General features: G+C 36.0%; 1 protein-coding gene across 1 annotated transcript in view; it reads right to left on the bottom strand.

Annotated features, from left to right (window-relative positions):
- Positions 1-315: 315 nt before the first annotated feature.
- LOC127880641 (uncharacterized) overlaps positions 316-17595 on the bottom strand; it is a 158072-nt gene continuing 140792 nt past the window's right edge. Inside the window, exon 8 of the mRNA XM_052427965.1 lies at positions 316-423. Coding sequence (XP_052283925.1) covers positions 409-423 — 15 coding nt within the window. The 3' untranslated portion in view covers positions 316-408. The remainder of the gene's footprint in view (positions 424-17595) is intronic.

The following is a 17595-nucleotide window of genomic DNA, read 5'->3' as shown; positions in this document are numbered from 1 at the left end:
AGAATTATAGAAAAGCCAAACTTGGTTATATCATACATGCAGCACTTAGACTCCAAACAAGAGACAGAGAGAGAGAGAGAGAGAGAGAGAGAGAGAGAGAGAGAGAGAGGAGAGATCGAGAGAGAGAGAGAGAGAGAGAGAGAGAGAGCAGAGAGAGAGGATGAGAGAGAGAGAGAGAGAGAGAGGGAGAGACGAGAGAGAGAGAGAGCGAGATAGAGAGAGGAGAGAGAGAGAGAAGAGAGAGAGAGAGAGAGATTAGAGAGAGAGAGAGAGAGAGAGAGAGAACAATAGATTTAATTGAAAATAACGGTGTACTAACCTACAAAGACACCGACCCTCTCGACACGACTGGGCGAGTGTTGAGGGCTGTCTCCGAATCAGATATGCTGTACAGTTTTTGATGGCCTGTCACTTCAGCCGGACCTGTAAACCAATTGGACGACAGTTCAGACAGAGCTATAGACCCATTTCGACACCGATAATGAGGTCACTTAAATACAGATTCCCTAGTGTTTTTCATGCGGGGTCTATAACAACAACATTCCTCAAGCAAAGAAAGCATAATATTATTATCATTTTTGTGTTTTCAGCTGAACACTTGATTTTGCTTGAACTCAGCAAGATATCCAAACAGGAAAAAGAAGGAAAAGTAGTGTTATTAAAACTTATTCTGAGTAGAATTGCCTGACGGGGTTGAAGGCGAACGCAAATAGCAGTGTCTGGCCAAAATTGGCGGGCATTTTTAACAGTAAAAGGTTCAAAAAGTAAACAATAATAATACATACAGATGAAGTAAAGACATGCATTAGGTTCATTTTTGAGATTGATGCAAATTAATGTCAAAATGTCACTGAAAAACAATACCGAGTGTTTAAGTAGTTTAAGGATATGTCTCCGGAAAAGGTTTCGGTGTGATTTTCCAGCATTTACCCCCCCTCCCCCCTTATTACCCCAAGTGCTACAGCCCAATTGCAAACAGCCCTAATTTGGGTTAAAATGACATCTGGCAGTTATGGTTTGCAATACAGAGAGTTTTTGATGGTCAATTGTCAAAATTCTGGCAGACGACTAATTGGTCGGAAGTTCTTAAAGGTTACGCATGCGCAATTAATTTCCTTCTATATTACATATAAAATGGTTGAAGTTCGATATCAATTTTTACTATGATCAAGCAATGGCCCAATATAATTTCATACATCATTGGAAAGATAAATGTATAATCCTTTTAAAAAATGCATGTCATCAAATTCTATGTGTTGTAACTCAAAATATTTACCATAAAATAGGCACACCAGTTTTGACACATGTGGAGGCGACCATTTTTACTCAAATAGTATGACCTACTTTCAAAGCCGGGAACCATCAACAGAAAAAGTAGAGCACAAAAATGGGTCTTTTTCTTATTGCTTACAAATACAAATTTTCACACAGAATCCTCTATTTTGCCAAATGTAATAAGGAAGGATGATCAGATAATATCTGGTAAAACAAATGTAGCTAATGCACTTAATGACCACTTTGATGACATCTCGAAACTTATTAAAAAGACTTAATTTGCTGAACTCGATTTCCACTCACTGAAAACATATCTAGATGCTAAGCTAGAATCTAAGCATTTCTCTGTTCAGTTTATTACTACATCAGAAGTTAGTACTTTAATTAATCAACTTCATTCAAACAAATCTGCTGGGGTTGATGGTATAGGGCCCTGCATTATTAAACTTTGCAAAGAATTCATTATACAACCAATCACTGCTCTTATAAATAACTGTATATCACATGGAACCTTTCCCGACATGCTTAAAATTGCAAACGTAATACCTTTATACAAGGGTGGATCGGTAGAAGATCCCAATAATTATAGACCAATATCACTTTTACCTACTATTTCTAAAATATTTAAAAAGCATATAGCTAACAAATTGCATATATATCTAGAATCTACAGGTCTATTTAACAAAACTCAGTCGGGTTTTCGCAAATATCATTCTTGTAAAACAGCATTGATTAATAAAGTTGATTCATAGCTTAAACAAATTGATAATGGAAATCTGGTAGGTACAATTTTCTTGGATTAAAAAAAAAAGCATTTGATCTTGTGGACCATAGGGTTCTTTTACACACATTAAAACTTTATCATTTAAATGATAGGTCATGCGACCTTTTTTCTTCATATCTCCGCAATCGATATCAGTTTATGAAAGCAGAAAACACTACCTCTACTTGTAAAAGCATCATTGCTGGTGTTCCCCAAGGATCTATTTTAGGACCTCTTCTATTTCTTATTTACGTTTATGATCTTTCGCTAGATCTTACATGTGATTCTGCAATGTATGCTGATGATACAACATTGCTCACTGTGGGTACAAATATTCAAACACTTTAAAATAAGCTACAAACAAATCTTTCAATTGTAAATGATTGGTGTCAAACTAATAACATGATTATTAATCCACTAAAAACTACTTGTATGGTAATAGGGTCAAAACGGAAAGCTCAAAACATAACAGATCTAAAACTTAACATTTCAGATACGGGGATCAAAACAGTAAATTGTCAAAAACGTCTTGGCCTTTATATTGACAATACTCTATCTTGGAAACTACACATTAACAGCGTTTGTTAAAAAATGTCATCACTAATGTTTCTTTTGCAAAAAAATAAACTATACTTAACCCTTGAAATGCGTAAGCTCTTCTATAAAGGTTATATCTCACCTATATCCGACTACGCATGCGTTACTTGAAGTTCAGCGGCCAAAATGGAAATTAATAGAATAGTCAAAATACAAAAGCGTTGTGATGCACATATTTTAAATAAAAAGTACAATACTAATTCAAAAACACTATTTAAAGATCTAAAATGGTTGACTTTCGAACAGCGTAATCACTATTTCACGTCAGTTATTGTATTTAAAGCATTTCACAATCAAACCCCAACATACATACGTGACCTTTTGACACCTTCACAAAATAATCACCATAACTTGCGATCTTGCGAAAAGGGGGATTTAAAGCTAGTGCGAATACCCAAAACAAACTATTTCAAACAATCGTTTGAATTTTCTAGCAAAATAATTTGGAATTCGTTACCCCAATCTATACGTCAAACAAACAATTTAATTACATTGAAGAAAAAATTAAAAGCTTATCTTTCTTCCACACTTTATGAAATAAACTGTACACGCTTCATGTTGTTTTAGTAAATAACATTAGTTTAATGTTTAAATACTGTTCTTGCATAAATGGTTATTGTAGTTTTATGTCTGTCATTTGTTTTTAAATATAATTTATATCATTATATGTGCATGCATATATGATTCTTTATGTTTTGTTCTTATTACTCAAGATGAAATATGATGTATTTGTTGTAAATTGTATCTTGTTAGAAGACCTTGTTGAAAATAAGAAATGTATTATATAAATTGCATATTATTTAATTTCATCTGATGTATTTCTTAACAAGTCTATCTTCTTTAAATAAAGATTTTATTATTATTATTATTATTATATACCTTCAAATTAAAACCAAAACGTACCATTTATATTCTATTGTACAAATCCTAGGCAGCATTTACTGAACAATGTGTGCTATATATATCAAATTGACTGCATGTAACCCTGTAAACAGGAGTTCCAGTTTGGTGTTATGTGACCTGGGAAACGTTCTTTTGTTCGCAACAGATAACATAGACAAAATACCAGCAACACGGCCCTTTTTGACGTTCTGAAAGCATAGAAAGTATGATGAAAATGGTGATCAGAACTGAATATAAAAACAATTTGCAATCACCATCATATTAAATGAATATTATTGGAATATCGAATACCTATCTCACTAAGAATATAATTTCATGATGGAATTTCCCTGTCATAAACTTTTGATTTTTGACACCATATACAAATTCAAAACATAGAAAAAGATAATTGATGAAAATAAATAAAATAATAAATCTGCGAGCAAAACTTTTACTCACGAATTAGGTAGTCATAAAGACAGCCCTGTTGACCCGTACTTTGTTGTTTATGCATTACTTGTTACCCTAGCAGTTCACACGGTGTCAACAACTCTGACCTAAACATGGGTATAGAGCACGAATGCGCTTTTTGGCGTAGCTGTTTTACCAAGCTTTTAACCTTAAATAACTTTTTCATAGCGCCAGCAGACACGCATGAATATATTCGAATATTTCATACGCTGATTCGAGATAAAACCTCTGAACGTTGGCTACATCACTTTGTCTGTGCTCAGCGCAAAGGATGTTACACTGTTCAGTGTAAGGATTTCCGGACTACTCTCTGTATGGTCAAACGGCACAAATTGTGACCAAGTTGCAATAACGCGTAAAAATCCATCTCGCAGAAATTCAGGGTCAGTACTCGTTCACTAAATCGTCCGGGAAATATATAATTGACTATCGATAAACACAGTTTTGCTTATAAGATGAGAAAACAAACATTACCGAAATAGTATAGTGTCAAAATAAGAGGAAAATCGTTTAATTATCCAACCACAAATGGTTACCGTACTCGGTCAGCACGTCTGGAAATCGTTCCCGATCGCCTGGATAGACTGCCCTTATTTACAAGTTTTGTATCGAAAGGCATTGTGCTAAAATGTGCCATTTACAATTCGCAATGAGATTTTTAATGGCCCTCGTCATGCGAAAATGGGTCTTTCATATGTGCCCATCATATATATAGCTCACTCAGCCTGCGCATCTCTCAGTCTGGTCAGAAGATACATAATGAGACCATAACACATTCAGTGATTTTATAGCGAACAGCATCGCCTCTGACCGGACTGCGCAAATGCACAGGTTGGGCTTAAGATACGCTGACCGAAACGCATAATACCTATTTTCACATTACTCGGCTATGAAAGTGTGATTTAAATATGCCAAAAGAAAACTGTGTGTAAATAAATTATTAACAAACGATATATTTCGATGGTGAAGAAATACAATCATAATAAGGCATGTGAAAAGGCCCCTTTAATGATTTACGTTTTAGTCAAGATTATGATTCGAAGTTTGCGTGGCCTAGGTTTAGAAGGATTTTTGATCGTTTTTTTTCGCACTCTGTGCCAACTTTTTATGCCAAGTTAAATGAAATTTGCTTGATAAATGAAGATGTTATGTTTCGGACACAAAACATTGTATCATATAGTCATATATAGACATTTGACCTATAAGTGTGACCTTGACCTTGAAGAATGGGACATGGTTGTTATGTGCGACTCATCATCCAATAATGGGGAACATTTGAGCCAAGTTAAATAAAATTTGCTTGAAAAATTACAATGTTATGCTTCGGACACCAAAACTGTATCATATTGTCATAAAAAGATATTTGACCTATAAGAGTGACCTTGACCTTTGAGGTAGGGACTCTGGTTTGTAAAGCGCGACATTTCGTCTTATGATGGGGATCATTTTTGTAAAGTTAAAAGAAATTTGCTTGATGAATGACGAAGTTATGCTCTGGACGCGAAACGCTATCATATTATCATATATGGACATTTGACCTATAAGTGTGATATTGATCTTGGGGGTATCAATTTATGGCGAGACACATCGTCTTATAGTAGGGAGCCTTTGTAGCAAGATGAGTGAAATTTGATTAGTGATAAATGGCAAAGTTATAATCCGGACAAAAACGGGACGGACACACAGACGGACGGACGATCGGGATTCCCATATCCCCCTCCGACCTATCAGAGAGGGGGGGGGTATAACAACTTAAACTGAAGGACATAAAATGCGAAAAAAAACTTAAAAATTTGTGTAATACAGAACTATTTCAAACTCTTCACAGACAGGCCTTTTAAACTGAGTAAGCTTTATTAAATAATAATTTCAAAGATGACAATGAATAACATTAATGTTCGTTGGTATTTTCTTTTTTTTATATTAAAATGTTACTAAAAGTATACATTAATATTTTATAAAATGTTACTAAAAGTATACATTTTTTATCAGAAAACTGAAGTTTTAACTTTGTTCTCAATTATAAAATCTTAAAAAATTACCGTTTTACATAAAGGGACACAGTTTCCCTTTCATTAGCAGGAATATTTTTACCAGCTATCAAGCAATGTCTGGGGTGTATTTTATAGTTAATTTTACAATATTAATTATTTTCAGCCTTATCAAAAATTACTTAAATTTGTTCATTTGACACTATTGCTAAAATATACACTTTCATTGTGTAAGAAATGAAATCTGGAAAAATTTAAACAAACTGTTATATATAAAAAATATCCAAATATTTACACATGTAATGTCAATCTGACACTTTTGCCGTATGCGGCTAGCGTAGCTATGGTCCAGCCTGCGCATCTCGCAGTAGGTCATGAGGTACATAATGAGACCACGAAACTTTGCGCAACTGTGCAGACAGGGCTTTTGCTACGTGAGCCAACGCGCCATACGACATATTTTCGCATGACGCGGCTAGAAAAGAATGATGTGAATGTGTCGAAAGAAAACTGCATGTTTAAAGAAAACTGCGTGCTTTTCAAAATTCATATTTGAATACCATATACTTCGTAAATGAAAAGAAGTCATAATAAGCGAATTGCGGACACAAATGATGTGATCTACCGTATTAGAATTTTTTTTTACAAATATTTACATGTGGTTTGAATACACGTGCAATTAATAACACAAATTTCAGCGGTGAATATGCGACAAGCTAGTGAAAAAAGCAACAACAATTTAAATATTTTTGTTTAATTAAATCATGTAAAGCGTATTTTTCTAACTTTATTTCCGATCGACAAAATCGCCAAATGGCATTTGAATTTGTCAGTCCGCGATTCAAGTCCCAGTTCGCAAAATAGATCATTGCAGCGTCGCGAGTTATGCAAATTATATCTGTATTTAGCTTTCGTGTTTAGTGGCGCTAAACATGATTAGCATATAGAAGATAAATACATAGATTTAGCAAAAACGTAGCGTTGCAACTCAGTTTCCGACTGTAACAGATGTATTTGCATTTATTCTTACCTTCTCTCTGCTAAATTCGCCCGTTTCCGCAATTTTGTTTGTTTAAGTTTGAATTAACGTGTCGAATTATGAATATTAATTAGGTCGTTTTTGTACTTAACCATACTCGACCCAACATAAAAATCGCTATATTGTTTGTTTTCAGCCGATTTCAACCGGATTTCAGTGATATTCTCAATAAAAACAAGTTTTCTTACGATTGTGCCCAGATATATAGCTATGACCGGGAACTTTAAAGTTGAAAATGTATAAGACAATGGTGATTGAAGAAAATAATCAAGGTAACTCTATAAATGATAAAAGTATCCAATAGTTTAACGGAGCCCGGTCAGCAGCTGGAGCATGCACATCGCGATCGGGGCGAGATCACTCGCAGAAGATTTTCTTAAAGACTCCGAATAATCGCCAAGCGGAATGGTTATTGTCCGTAGGTGGATTGTGGGTTTACTACATCGCCTGAGGAGGATTGAATATGGGATCTGTCTCTGTTAAAAAAGCGAGTACCGTCATCCCTCGACCTGGACGTCCTCTCCTGCTGACTTCGCTGACTCCCAGAACTTGGAAGGATCGCTAAGCGGAATGGATTTCGAGGAGGTGGCCCTTAGAAGAAAATGGAAGTGTCAAAAGACGACGGTACCCAGTACGCTAAACGTGCTGGGGAAACCGTTCTGGTGGTTCGGGTCGTCAGCCTGTGGCGTCTAGACAGGCCATACAAGCAGCGCAGCGCGCGAGAAGCGGGAAGAAGATCTTCTTTAATTATCAGCACTCGCTTTGCATAGTAATCTAGCTTGTCCTTTTAAGGGCAAGTTATTACTTTTAAGTGGTTTTACAACATCGCCTGAGGAAGATCTAATATGGTATCTGTCTCTGTTAATAAAGCGAGTACCGTCATCCCTCGACCCGGACGTCCTCTCCTGCTGACTTCGATGACTCCCAGAACTTAGAAGGATAGCTAAGCGGAATTGTAATTGTCTGTAGGTAGATAGTGGTTTCACTACATCGCCGGAAGAGGGGCGGGGACAGCGGAGATGGTAGCGTAGAGGACTGGCGTGGCGGACCAACGGCAGCTTTACAGGCCAGGATTTCGAGGAGTGGCCCTATGAAGAAAATGGAAGTGTCGAAGGACGACGGTTCCCAGTTCGCTCAACGTGCTGGGGAAACCGTTCTGGGGGTTCGGGCGCGCCCGAAGCGGGAAGAACATCTTCTTTAATTTTCAGCACTCGCGTTGCAGAGTTACCTTGTCCTTTTAAGGGCAACTAGATATGAGTTGTCGATAAATTGTCTACCCGTTGTCATTTGCCACCGTGCACTGGTCTATTTGTATCGAAATTATTTCGTTGGCGAATACCCGGGCAGCCGAAGTAATTTTACAAGCCACATTGCAGTCATGTGTGCTGACAAAGATGCGTCACGTGAAATTCGCAGGTTACTGTGTAATTGTCATACTGTAATTTTCGCCGTCCAAACGGTTTCGAGAATGCTTATGAGGACGAGGTTAACTGGCGGCTATTATTTTGATTGACGTAGGTCAATGAAGTAAGCGTTTAACGCAGATTGTTTAATACATAATTACAGTTTTACCATTTACGTAATATAAAACGGTTTTAATACAGTACATTAAAGACAATGTCGGGCATCATCCTCACACCTTTTAAATGTAAACAATAGTTTTAATGAAAAATTAAAAGAAAATGGTGAGCAATTGAATCCTTATGGCGAGTAAGTTGTGACAACAGCAACCTTTAAATAATCTACGCGTTAGCAATTTAAATTCAGTACATATATATTTTGCCTTTTTAATAGCCATTTGTTAATATTTGCTGATTAAAGTACCTTTGTACGCATCTAAAAAAGCGTGTTTTATTACAGTTTGAAATATTTACTGTCGTCAGTCAAGTTCCATGTATGAAAAGCGTACACGTGTTGCAACAGACCAGGTGCTGTAACTTAATACAGACGTGCAATTCAGTACATTTAGTATGCTTGGATGAAACAAATTTAAACGGACTAAATGCACACGTTGAGAAAAAAAAAATCTTCCGACAAAACGTCTTCTTAAAAAAAGATAGTTCGACTATGTACATAGATTAATATCTATACATACATATTCGAACTATCTTTTTTTAAGAAGACGTTTTGTCGGAAGATTTTTTATTAATTTAGTATGTGTATGCATTATAATAAACAACAGGTAACTAATAAATAAATAAATAAATGATTAAAAAAATATATCGTCATTGACATCGAGCGCCTATGGCCTTTCTAGCCAAACTGTGATGAAAACGTGCTTACCGACATTTTGCCAGGAAATGTGCGGGGGCGCACCGTCTAGGTATTTGGGTATTGAAATAGCCAGTTACAGAAAAAACAACAATAAATCACTAGGATACGAACGTGGTTTCCTTTTTTTTAATAATCAATCCGTGTAGGAGGTAAAACACGTACAGAAAAACAAGAATTGTCTTATTTATTGCCCGAACATGTTTAAAATATACATCTATATGGCATCGTACTTGTTGTTGTTATTCATTCCTGACATTCCCACCGTAGCAAAAAAAAGACACTTGCGAATAAATCGATAACAACACTGTCTTATATAAATGAAGCTGTGAATCTTTGTGTGGTATTTGACGACAAAAAAATCATGTTATAGGCATGTATGCAATATATAAAAAAGGAAACAAGGGCAGAAATCGTGAATAAAACAAACTTATATAAATAATGATAATAATCCTGGCATTGTCACGTTTTGTACTGGAAACGTGAAAAGAAATCGTTAAATAATCTGTCTGTCTGCGATCCGGGAAGAAGATTTTTTTTAAAGAACGTTTTTACATATAATGTTAAAACGACAATAGTTTGGCAGAAATGATGATAAGAACAAATTGGAGTTAAATTAAGATAGAAAACAAGACAGGAAAGAATCGAAAATTCTTCTTAAGTTCGGCTCTTTTCAAGGATTAGCGAGTGTTCTTATCAACTATATATATATATATATATAAATAAATGAGTTTACCCTCTAGCGGTTGAATTTATTTGGATTCTGTGTTTGAACTTGACAATACATGATTGCAGTTACTTTCCAATTCCATAATGCAATTTTACCCATTAAAATGTGTCTGGCTCATTCCTCTCGTGTTTTTATCTGGATATGGTGAGTTTAATGTTCAGCGTGTCAGACCGTTAACGTGTCTTTAAACATAAAAGTTTAATCATGCTTTCAACCACATTTTTCAGCTTTGCACATATCGATCATGTTGCTACAATCTAAGAGATAAAGAGACTTGTTGACACATTTGTTTATTTATTTAAAAGTTCATTTGATATATTTACGTACAAATCTATACCTTTTTTAATAGTCTTTAATATAAAAAATAGTAAAACAGCAGTTGAATAAAAACTATTGTTTTGCCTGAAAAACAAATCTGGAGGCAAAATCTAAAGCGTTGCTACGTCGCCGCAGTTTACAGAGAAAGGCGAAACACAACCCCTCTTTTCATTAATACATGACGCATTTTCAAAATTATCGATGAAAAGGGTTACAAACGCTGTATTATTTTATCGATTCCGAATATGGTTATCCGTTAATTTACATGTATTTTCAACCTTTTTTTATAGCCAAGAGTGTTATTTTGCCTGGTTAAATAAAATGCACATTTGCTTCTGTAAATCTATAACAGATATGTAAACAAGGATATCAGTAAAACTGACGGATGCTCCCCAATGATGCTTTGTCGATATATGGGTTAACTGTGTGGAAAACGTGAGACCTTGAGAAAATCTAATATTAGCCTCAGTGACCTTGACCTTGACTCTAGTGACCTCAAACCTCATCAAAGGGTAGAGGTCAATGCATGGTACCTACATGCCACATATATAAGAGATCGGTCAAATATTGAAGGCACTATGAGAAACTGTAACCAAAGTGTGACCTTGAGAAAATCTATTATTAGCCTTGGTGACCTTGACCCCAGTGACCTCAAACCTCACCAAAAGGTAGAGGTCCATGCATGGTACCTACATACCAAATATGTTAGACAGCGGTAAATTATTGAAGGCGCTATGAGAAACTATAACAAAAGTGTGACCTTGACACACGAAAATCTATTATGAGCCTCGGTGACCTTGATTACAGTGACTTCAAACCTCATCAAAAGGTAGAGGTCTAGCAAGGTACCTACATGCCAAATATGAAAGAGATCGGTAAAGTATTGAAGGTGGTATGAGAAATTGTAACAAAAGTGTGACGGAAAAATCTATTATTAGCCTTGGTGACCTTGACCCCCAGTGACCTCAAACGTCATCAAAAGGTAGAGGTCCATGCAAGGTACCTACATGCCAAATATGAAAGAAATCGGTAAAGTATTGAAGGTGCTAAGAGAAACTGTAACAAAAGTGTGACGGAAAAATCTATTATTAGCTTTGTTGACATTGACCTTGACCCAAGTGACCTCAAACGTCATCAAAAAGTAGAGGTCCATGCAAGGTATCTACATGCCAAATATGCAAGAGTATTGAAGGTGGTATGAGAAACTGTAACAAAAGTGTGACGGAAAAATCTATTATTAGCCTTGGTGACATTGACCCCAGTAAACTCAAACGTCATCAAAAGGTAGAGGGCCATGCAAGGTACCTACATGCCAAATATAAAAGAGATCGGTAAAGTATTGAAGAGGTTTTGAGAAACTGTAACAAAAGTGTGACGGAAAAATCTATTTTTAGCCTTGGTGACCTTGACCTTGACCCCAGTGACCTCAAACGTCATCAAAAGGTAGAGGTCCATGCAAGGTTTCTACATGCCAAATATGAAAGAGATCGGTAAAGTATTGAAGGTGCTATGAGAAACTGTGACAAAAGTATATTATTAGCCTTGGTAAAACATTGACCCCAGTGACCTCAAACGTCATCAAAAGGTAGTGGTCCATGCAAGGTACCTACTTGCCAAATATGAAAAGATCGGTAAAGTATTGAAGGTGCTATGAGAAACTGTAACAAAAGTGTGACGGAAAAATCTATTATTAGCCTTCGTGACCTTGACCTTGACTCCAGTGAACCTCAAACGTAATCAAAAGGTTGAGGTCTTTGCAAGGTATCTAAATGCCAAATATGAAAGAGATCGGTAAAGTATTGAAGGTGCTATGGGAAACAGTAACTTTTTTTCGTACGGAAATACGGAAGTGCGGAAGGACACATTGGCAACTATATATGCTCCCCATTATAATGACGTAATTGTTCTACACATGTGATAATGAATGTCTGACACACACACACATGCGTTTTCAATTTTGCAATGATTTAATAGTTTTCTAGTTAAAAACGACAACATTTTCATGAAATGTGACCTATGTGTTGAATTATTTACACGTTAATTGACAAAAGAGCGAACGAAACTGTAACAGAGATATGCCAAATTATATCAGGAATGTGCTTTAAAATTTTACTTTTAACACCTAGTGTGTTTCTGTGTTAAAAAAATGAGTTTGCTGGACGGGTATAAAAGTTTATGGATAAATCCAAACTGATATGAAAATTTCTGTGGAAAATAACCAAACTCAAAATGGATAATTCACAAACTGCGATATATTGAACATGTTTTCCAAAGACAGGTTGGATATTATTCTTTAAAAACAACTATTTATAACCAAAAACTCACACGATATGTATAATGAAATATAAAAAATACTTTCAACAAACATCAACATTAATTTTTTTGTTATAATTAAAAAATTTTCAACGGAACATGCATACATATACAATTGAGATTAGAAGCAAAATAAGCATGCGAAATTTGCATTCCAAGTACTTTTTTTAAAATTTCCCTACTTATGATTTAATCACTTGTTTTAAAGGGATTCGAGTTGAAGCTGCAGGTTAAAGTGGCACTTGCCCCGCTGATTCATGTATTTGTCACCATATTAGAGGTTTAGAATATTATCTGAGGCATTACTGATATGATTCATTATATATTATACGTATACGTATATATTACTATGATAACGCCATTTTCAATAGTGAGTTGCTGATGTTGTTCATCTATGTTTTGTTGAGTAATATCAGCATATATTTTTGTCCGATAACCTAATTTGCCGGTTGTTTCATCTAAGGTAAGTTCTCTAAAAAAATCTACGTATTTGTCACAATTTACCTTAAATAAACGTGTTCTTCGAATGAATGACTTGAGTATTTATTTCTGTCGCCATTTTTTCTTCAGTTTTAATAATCCTGCTCAGTTTGGATTATCGACGTACATGGGGTGATGGCCCACAGCCAGGAACCTTCCATCAATATCTTGCACGTCGAGGACTGCACGGATGTCGACATGGCCACGACAACACCCGTTCGAGGGACTGACGTTGTGTTGTGTGACTTTCTCTGCACGAGCCTCAGACACATGAACTGTTTTAGATGACCAAAATAAAGTATGCGCATCGAATTACTGGACATACGGTTATTAGCAAGTAATTAGCTGATTTGTACAGACCTTATTCCCCTTAGTTTACGCATGCATCATATTGGTAAAATTTACTTTAGTAGTGAAAAGAATAAATACAATACACGAAATTTTCATGTTGAATGGAATCTCTGAAAATCACGGCACTTAATAGTGCACGCTTCTTAATCTGAGTTTTTACAAACTGATTATATATATACCGCCGGTCGCAGTGTTATGATGTTATACCAAGATTATTATTATAATTAGTTGTTCTCTTGCGAACAACTTAGGTTAATCACAAGTTTTGCAAGCCAGATTCGTAAGAGACCTAAAACCTGATAACTGCCGCATCTGCGCCAAGAAAGAGTTTCAGTTCTTGAACAAAATCATTTAAAACATGAGACATTTACCATGAATAAAGTGTAATTTTGGACTCATCGTTTATATAAAAAGTATTAAAAAAACTTTTTTTTAACTCTACCTGTCGTGGCAGAGTAACTATGAATGATTAAAATTGTCCACTATGTACTACGGCAGTGGTATTTTTGCGCAGAACAGGTCACTCAAAATCTGAGGCTATTAATAGATCAGAAAAAATAAAACGACTGCTGATCAACAATGGGATATCGAGATTGCAATACACTATCATGCGTCTTAAGCGTAACCTCGTTGAGAGCGCTTTGCTGATTAATGGTAGTTCAGCGGAGGGGGGATCTGATATGGCTGGAGAATGTTTATAGGTTCCCGATAGACTGATCCCGGCATTCGCACGAGTTTAAAAAAAAACACTGATCAGCCCGGTACAAACAACGCTGGTCTATTATATCAAGCAATCGTAGATTGATTTAAATAATAACGGTCGATATGCTCTATAACTCAACAGAAAACAACACAACTTTTTGTTTTGATTATTTTCGATATTATAGTGTGATATATATATATACATATATATATATATATATATATATATAATACTTCGCATTTTGACATGGTACTCGGTCACTAAATCGTCCGGGAAAGACATAATGGATCGATAAACGTTAATAACACAGTATTGCTTTCAAGACGATGAAACAAAAACTACCGAAATAATGTAGTGTCATGATAAGACGGAACTCGTTTCATTATCTAACCACAAAGGTTTGCCGTACTCGTTTAGTTGCTATGGAAATCGTTCTTGAAAGACTGAAAAGGCTACCGAAATTTACCAGTTTGCTATAAATGACACAGTTATCGAAAAGTGTTATGCCATTTATAAGAAACATAGATATTTTGATTGACCAGCGTGATGCGAAAATGGGTTTTATGCCATATGCGACTAGCTTAGCTATGGTCCAGCCTGCGCATCTCACAGGTCATGAGATACATAATTAGACCACGACCTTGCGTGATTTATAGCGGACAGCGCAGCTCCTGACCATACTTCGCAAATATGCTGACATGGCTTAAGCTACGCTAGCCAACGCGCCATAAGACCCATTACGCGGCTTTAAAAGTATGATATGAATGTGTCGAAAGAAAACTGTGTGTTAATACAATATTTGAATATTTCATATTTAATTAAATATTAGAATACTTTATTGTATGTATTTTGATGGTGAAACAATAAACTCATAATAATCAATTTGAGGACAAAAATGATGTGATCTCCCGTAGTATGATGGTAACTTACGAACCTTAACGTGTGGTTTGAATACATGTGCAATTATTAACACACATTGCATGCTGTGAATATGCGACAAACAAGTGAAAAAAACAACAACAACATCGCTATGGCGATTGAATCTGTCAGCTGGCGATGAAAGTTGAAAATGTAAAAGAAAAGGACTATTTTAAAAACAAATCAAAGTTACTCTGTGCATGTATTTGTATTCACTAGTTCGAAAGAGCGCGCTAAGAACTTGGAGCGTGCAAGCACGTCGCGACCGGGGTGAGAGTCACCTGGAGAAGATTTTCTTGAAGACTTTGAAGAATCGCCGAGCGGAATGGTATTTGTCCATAGGTGGATAGTGGTTTCAGTACATCGTCTGAGGAGGGTCGTATAGGGGAACTTCTGCGGGTGGTTCTGTTTATGAAGCGAATACCGTCATCCTTCGACTCGGACGTTCTCTCCCGCTGACTTCGCTGACTCCAAGAACTTGGAAGGATTGCTTAGCGGAATGGTAATTGTCCGTAGGTGGATAGTGGTTTCACTGCATCGCCGGAAGTGGGACATGAGCAGCGGAGGTGACAACGTAGAGGACTTACGTGGCGTACCTTGGGCAGGGAAACAGGCCAGGATTTTGAGGGGTGGCCCTATGAAGATAATGGAAGAGTCACATGACGGTGGTACTCAGTGAGCTCAACGTGTTGGGGAAATCGTTCTGGGTTTTGGGTCGGTGGCTTATGGCGTCTAGAGAGACCATAAAAGCGGCACAGCGCGCAATTAGCAGGAAGAAGGTCTTTTTAATTGTCAGCACTGCCTTGGCGCAATAAAATTGTCCATTTAAAGCCAAACAGACATGCATTGTCTTAAAAAAAAAATTAAATGCGAAATATTAAAGTGTCAGTTTTTCTTACCTTTGAAAATTAAAATCTCGACAAATAGTGTTCTCCGTAACACCTGTTTCCTAAACGTATATGTATTGAAAACTTTATTGTTTACGTATTCAGTTGCGAATACTAGATGCAGTATTAAATTTTATAAAAGTACGGTATAATCAACCAAATACTTGTAGAATAAAAATTGGAAAAGCTTACATATGTATTTACATTTTTTGTATAAAATATGTTAAACAAGAACTCAAAACACATCGTAATATATACCGTAAGTCTAGCAATAGTTTACCCGTACTTTACTCATATGTACCTTTTGTACAAACTCTATTGTCTATTATTCTTGTCATATTACATGTGTCGTACTATCAATATCATTACTGATTTTTGTATAAACACATGCTAGCCACTCCATCTATTGAATCATTAAACAACAATACTAGACAGATATTCGGGGTTCCGGTAATCATGCGCATGTAGCGGTACCGGATTAGGTGCTCGGAGGCCTTGGGCTGCCTCTGGTGTGTCAAAAGTCCCTTCTTACTACCCACCATCCTACTGATCCCTTAAAACATAGGAGCAACGTCAGGCACAAATAAGTATGAGCAATATACCGCCAGCGTATCTCCTGTCCAGTCTGCGCATCCCTGTCCGCTATTAAGTCACGCACGCTATCTTACAATCATTAGCAAATGGGTCACACAACTGAACTTTTGACTAGACTGCACCAATTCGCAGACTTGATTGGAGCTCAGTTTGCTACATATGACAAAAAAAAAAACAACATTTTGCATGACGATGGATCATTTATACTTCGGAAGTGGTCGGCTTCAGATTCAATGTGCTATGGGCACTTACGTATTTAGGAGTCACGATAAACACGAAAGTACACGAATTACACAATTAACCCTTGAAACTAGAAGCACTAAATATATAAAGCAATACTATTCCTCCATAAACGTGATAAGGAAATACATATTCCATGTTCGGTAGTCATTTTTACAGAATAATGGCAAATGGCCTAGGTCTTATAAACCAATACATGCAGTACAACATTTAAAATATTAAAAGTTCCGGCGGTGGTCACCGGGTTGAAAAGGTCAAAGAGAAGTTTTATGGTTTTAGATTGGTAAAAATGCATACCTAACAGCCCCATTAGCTCAGAGTAAATAACACAATTTAAAGTGTACAATAAACTTAAACGTTATAAAATTATCATTCACATTCAAAACAAGAGAAAACATAATTCAACAAGTTCAAAAAAGCACACACAAGAATAATGTAATATTCGCCATAGCAACAGAAAAAAACAACTTTTTTGGGAACGAAAACACGAGGTTATTATATGAGTCAGCCTAACCCCTTCTTGTTGGCAAAATTTCAAAACAACCTTGGTGATTTAGAGATAAGCATAATTACCTTGAAAAAACAACAAAAGAAACAAACGGATAGTAACAAATTAAGGTAATGCCATTAATTGTTAATGCCATCAAACATAAGACTGTTTATGTTTGTACCCCAAGAGGCACTTACTTATTGTATTAAGGGTCTAAATAATACTTGACAGGTAAGTATATTTTGCTAGAAAAACATTAAACATATTCGTTAGGGCGACTTT

The sequence above is a fragment of the Dreissena polymorpha genome, chromosome 5 (genome assembly GCF_020536995.1).
Source record: "Dreissena polymorpha isolate Duluth1 chromosome 5, UMN_Dpol_1.0, whole genome shotgun sequence".
NCBI lineage: Eukaryota > Metazoa > Mollusca > Bivalvia > Myida > Dreissenidae > Dreissena > Dreissena polymorpha.
The sequence above is the reverse complement of the archived record's forward strand: the minus strand, read 5'-3'. Positions and strand labels throughout refer to the sequence as shown.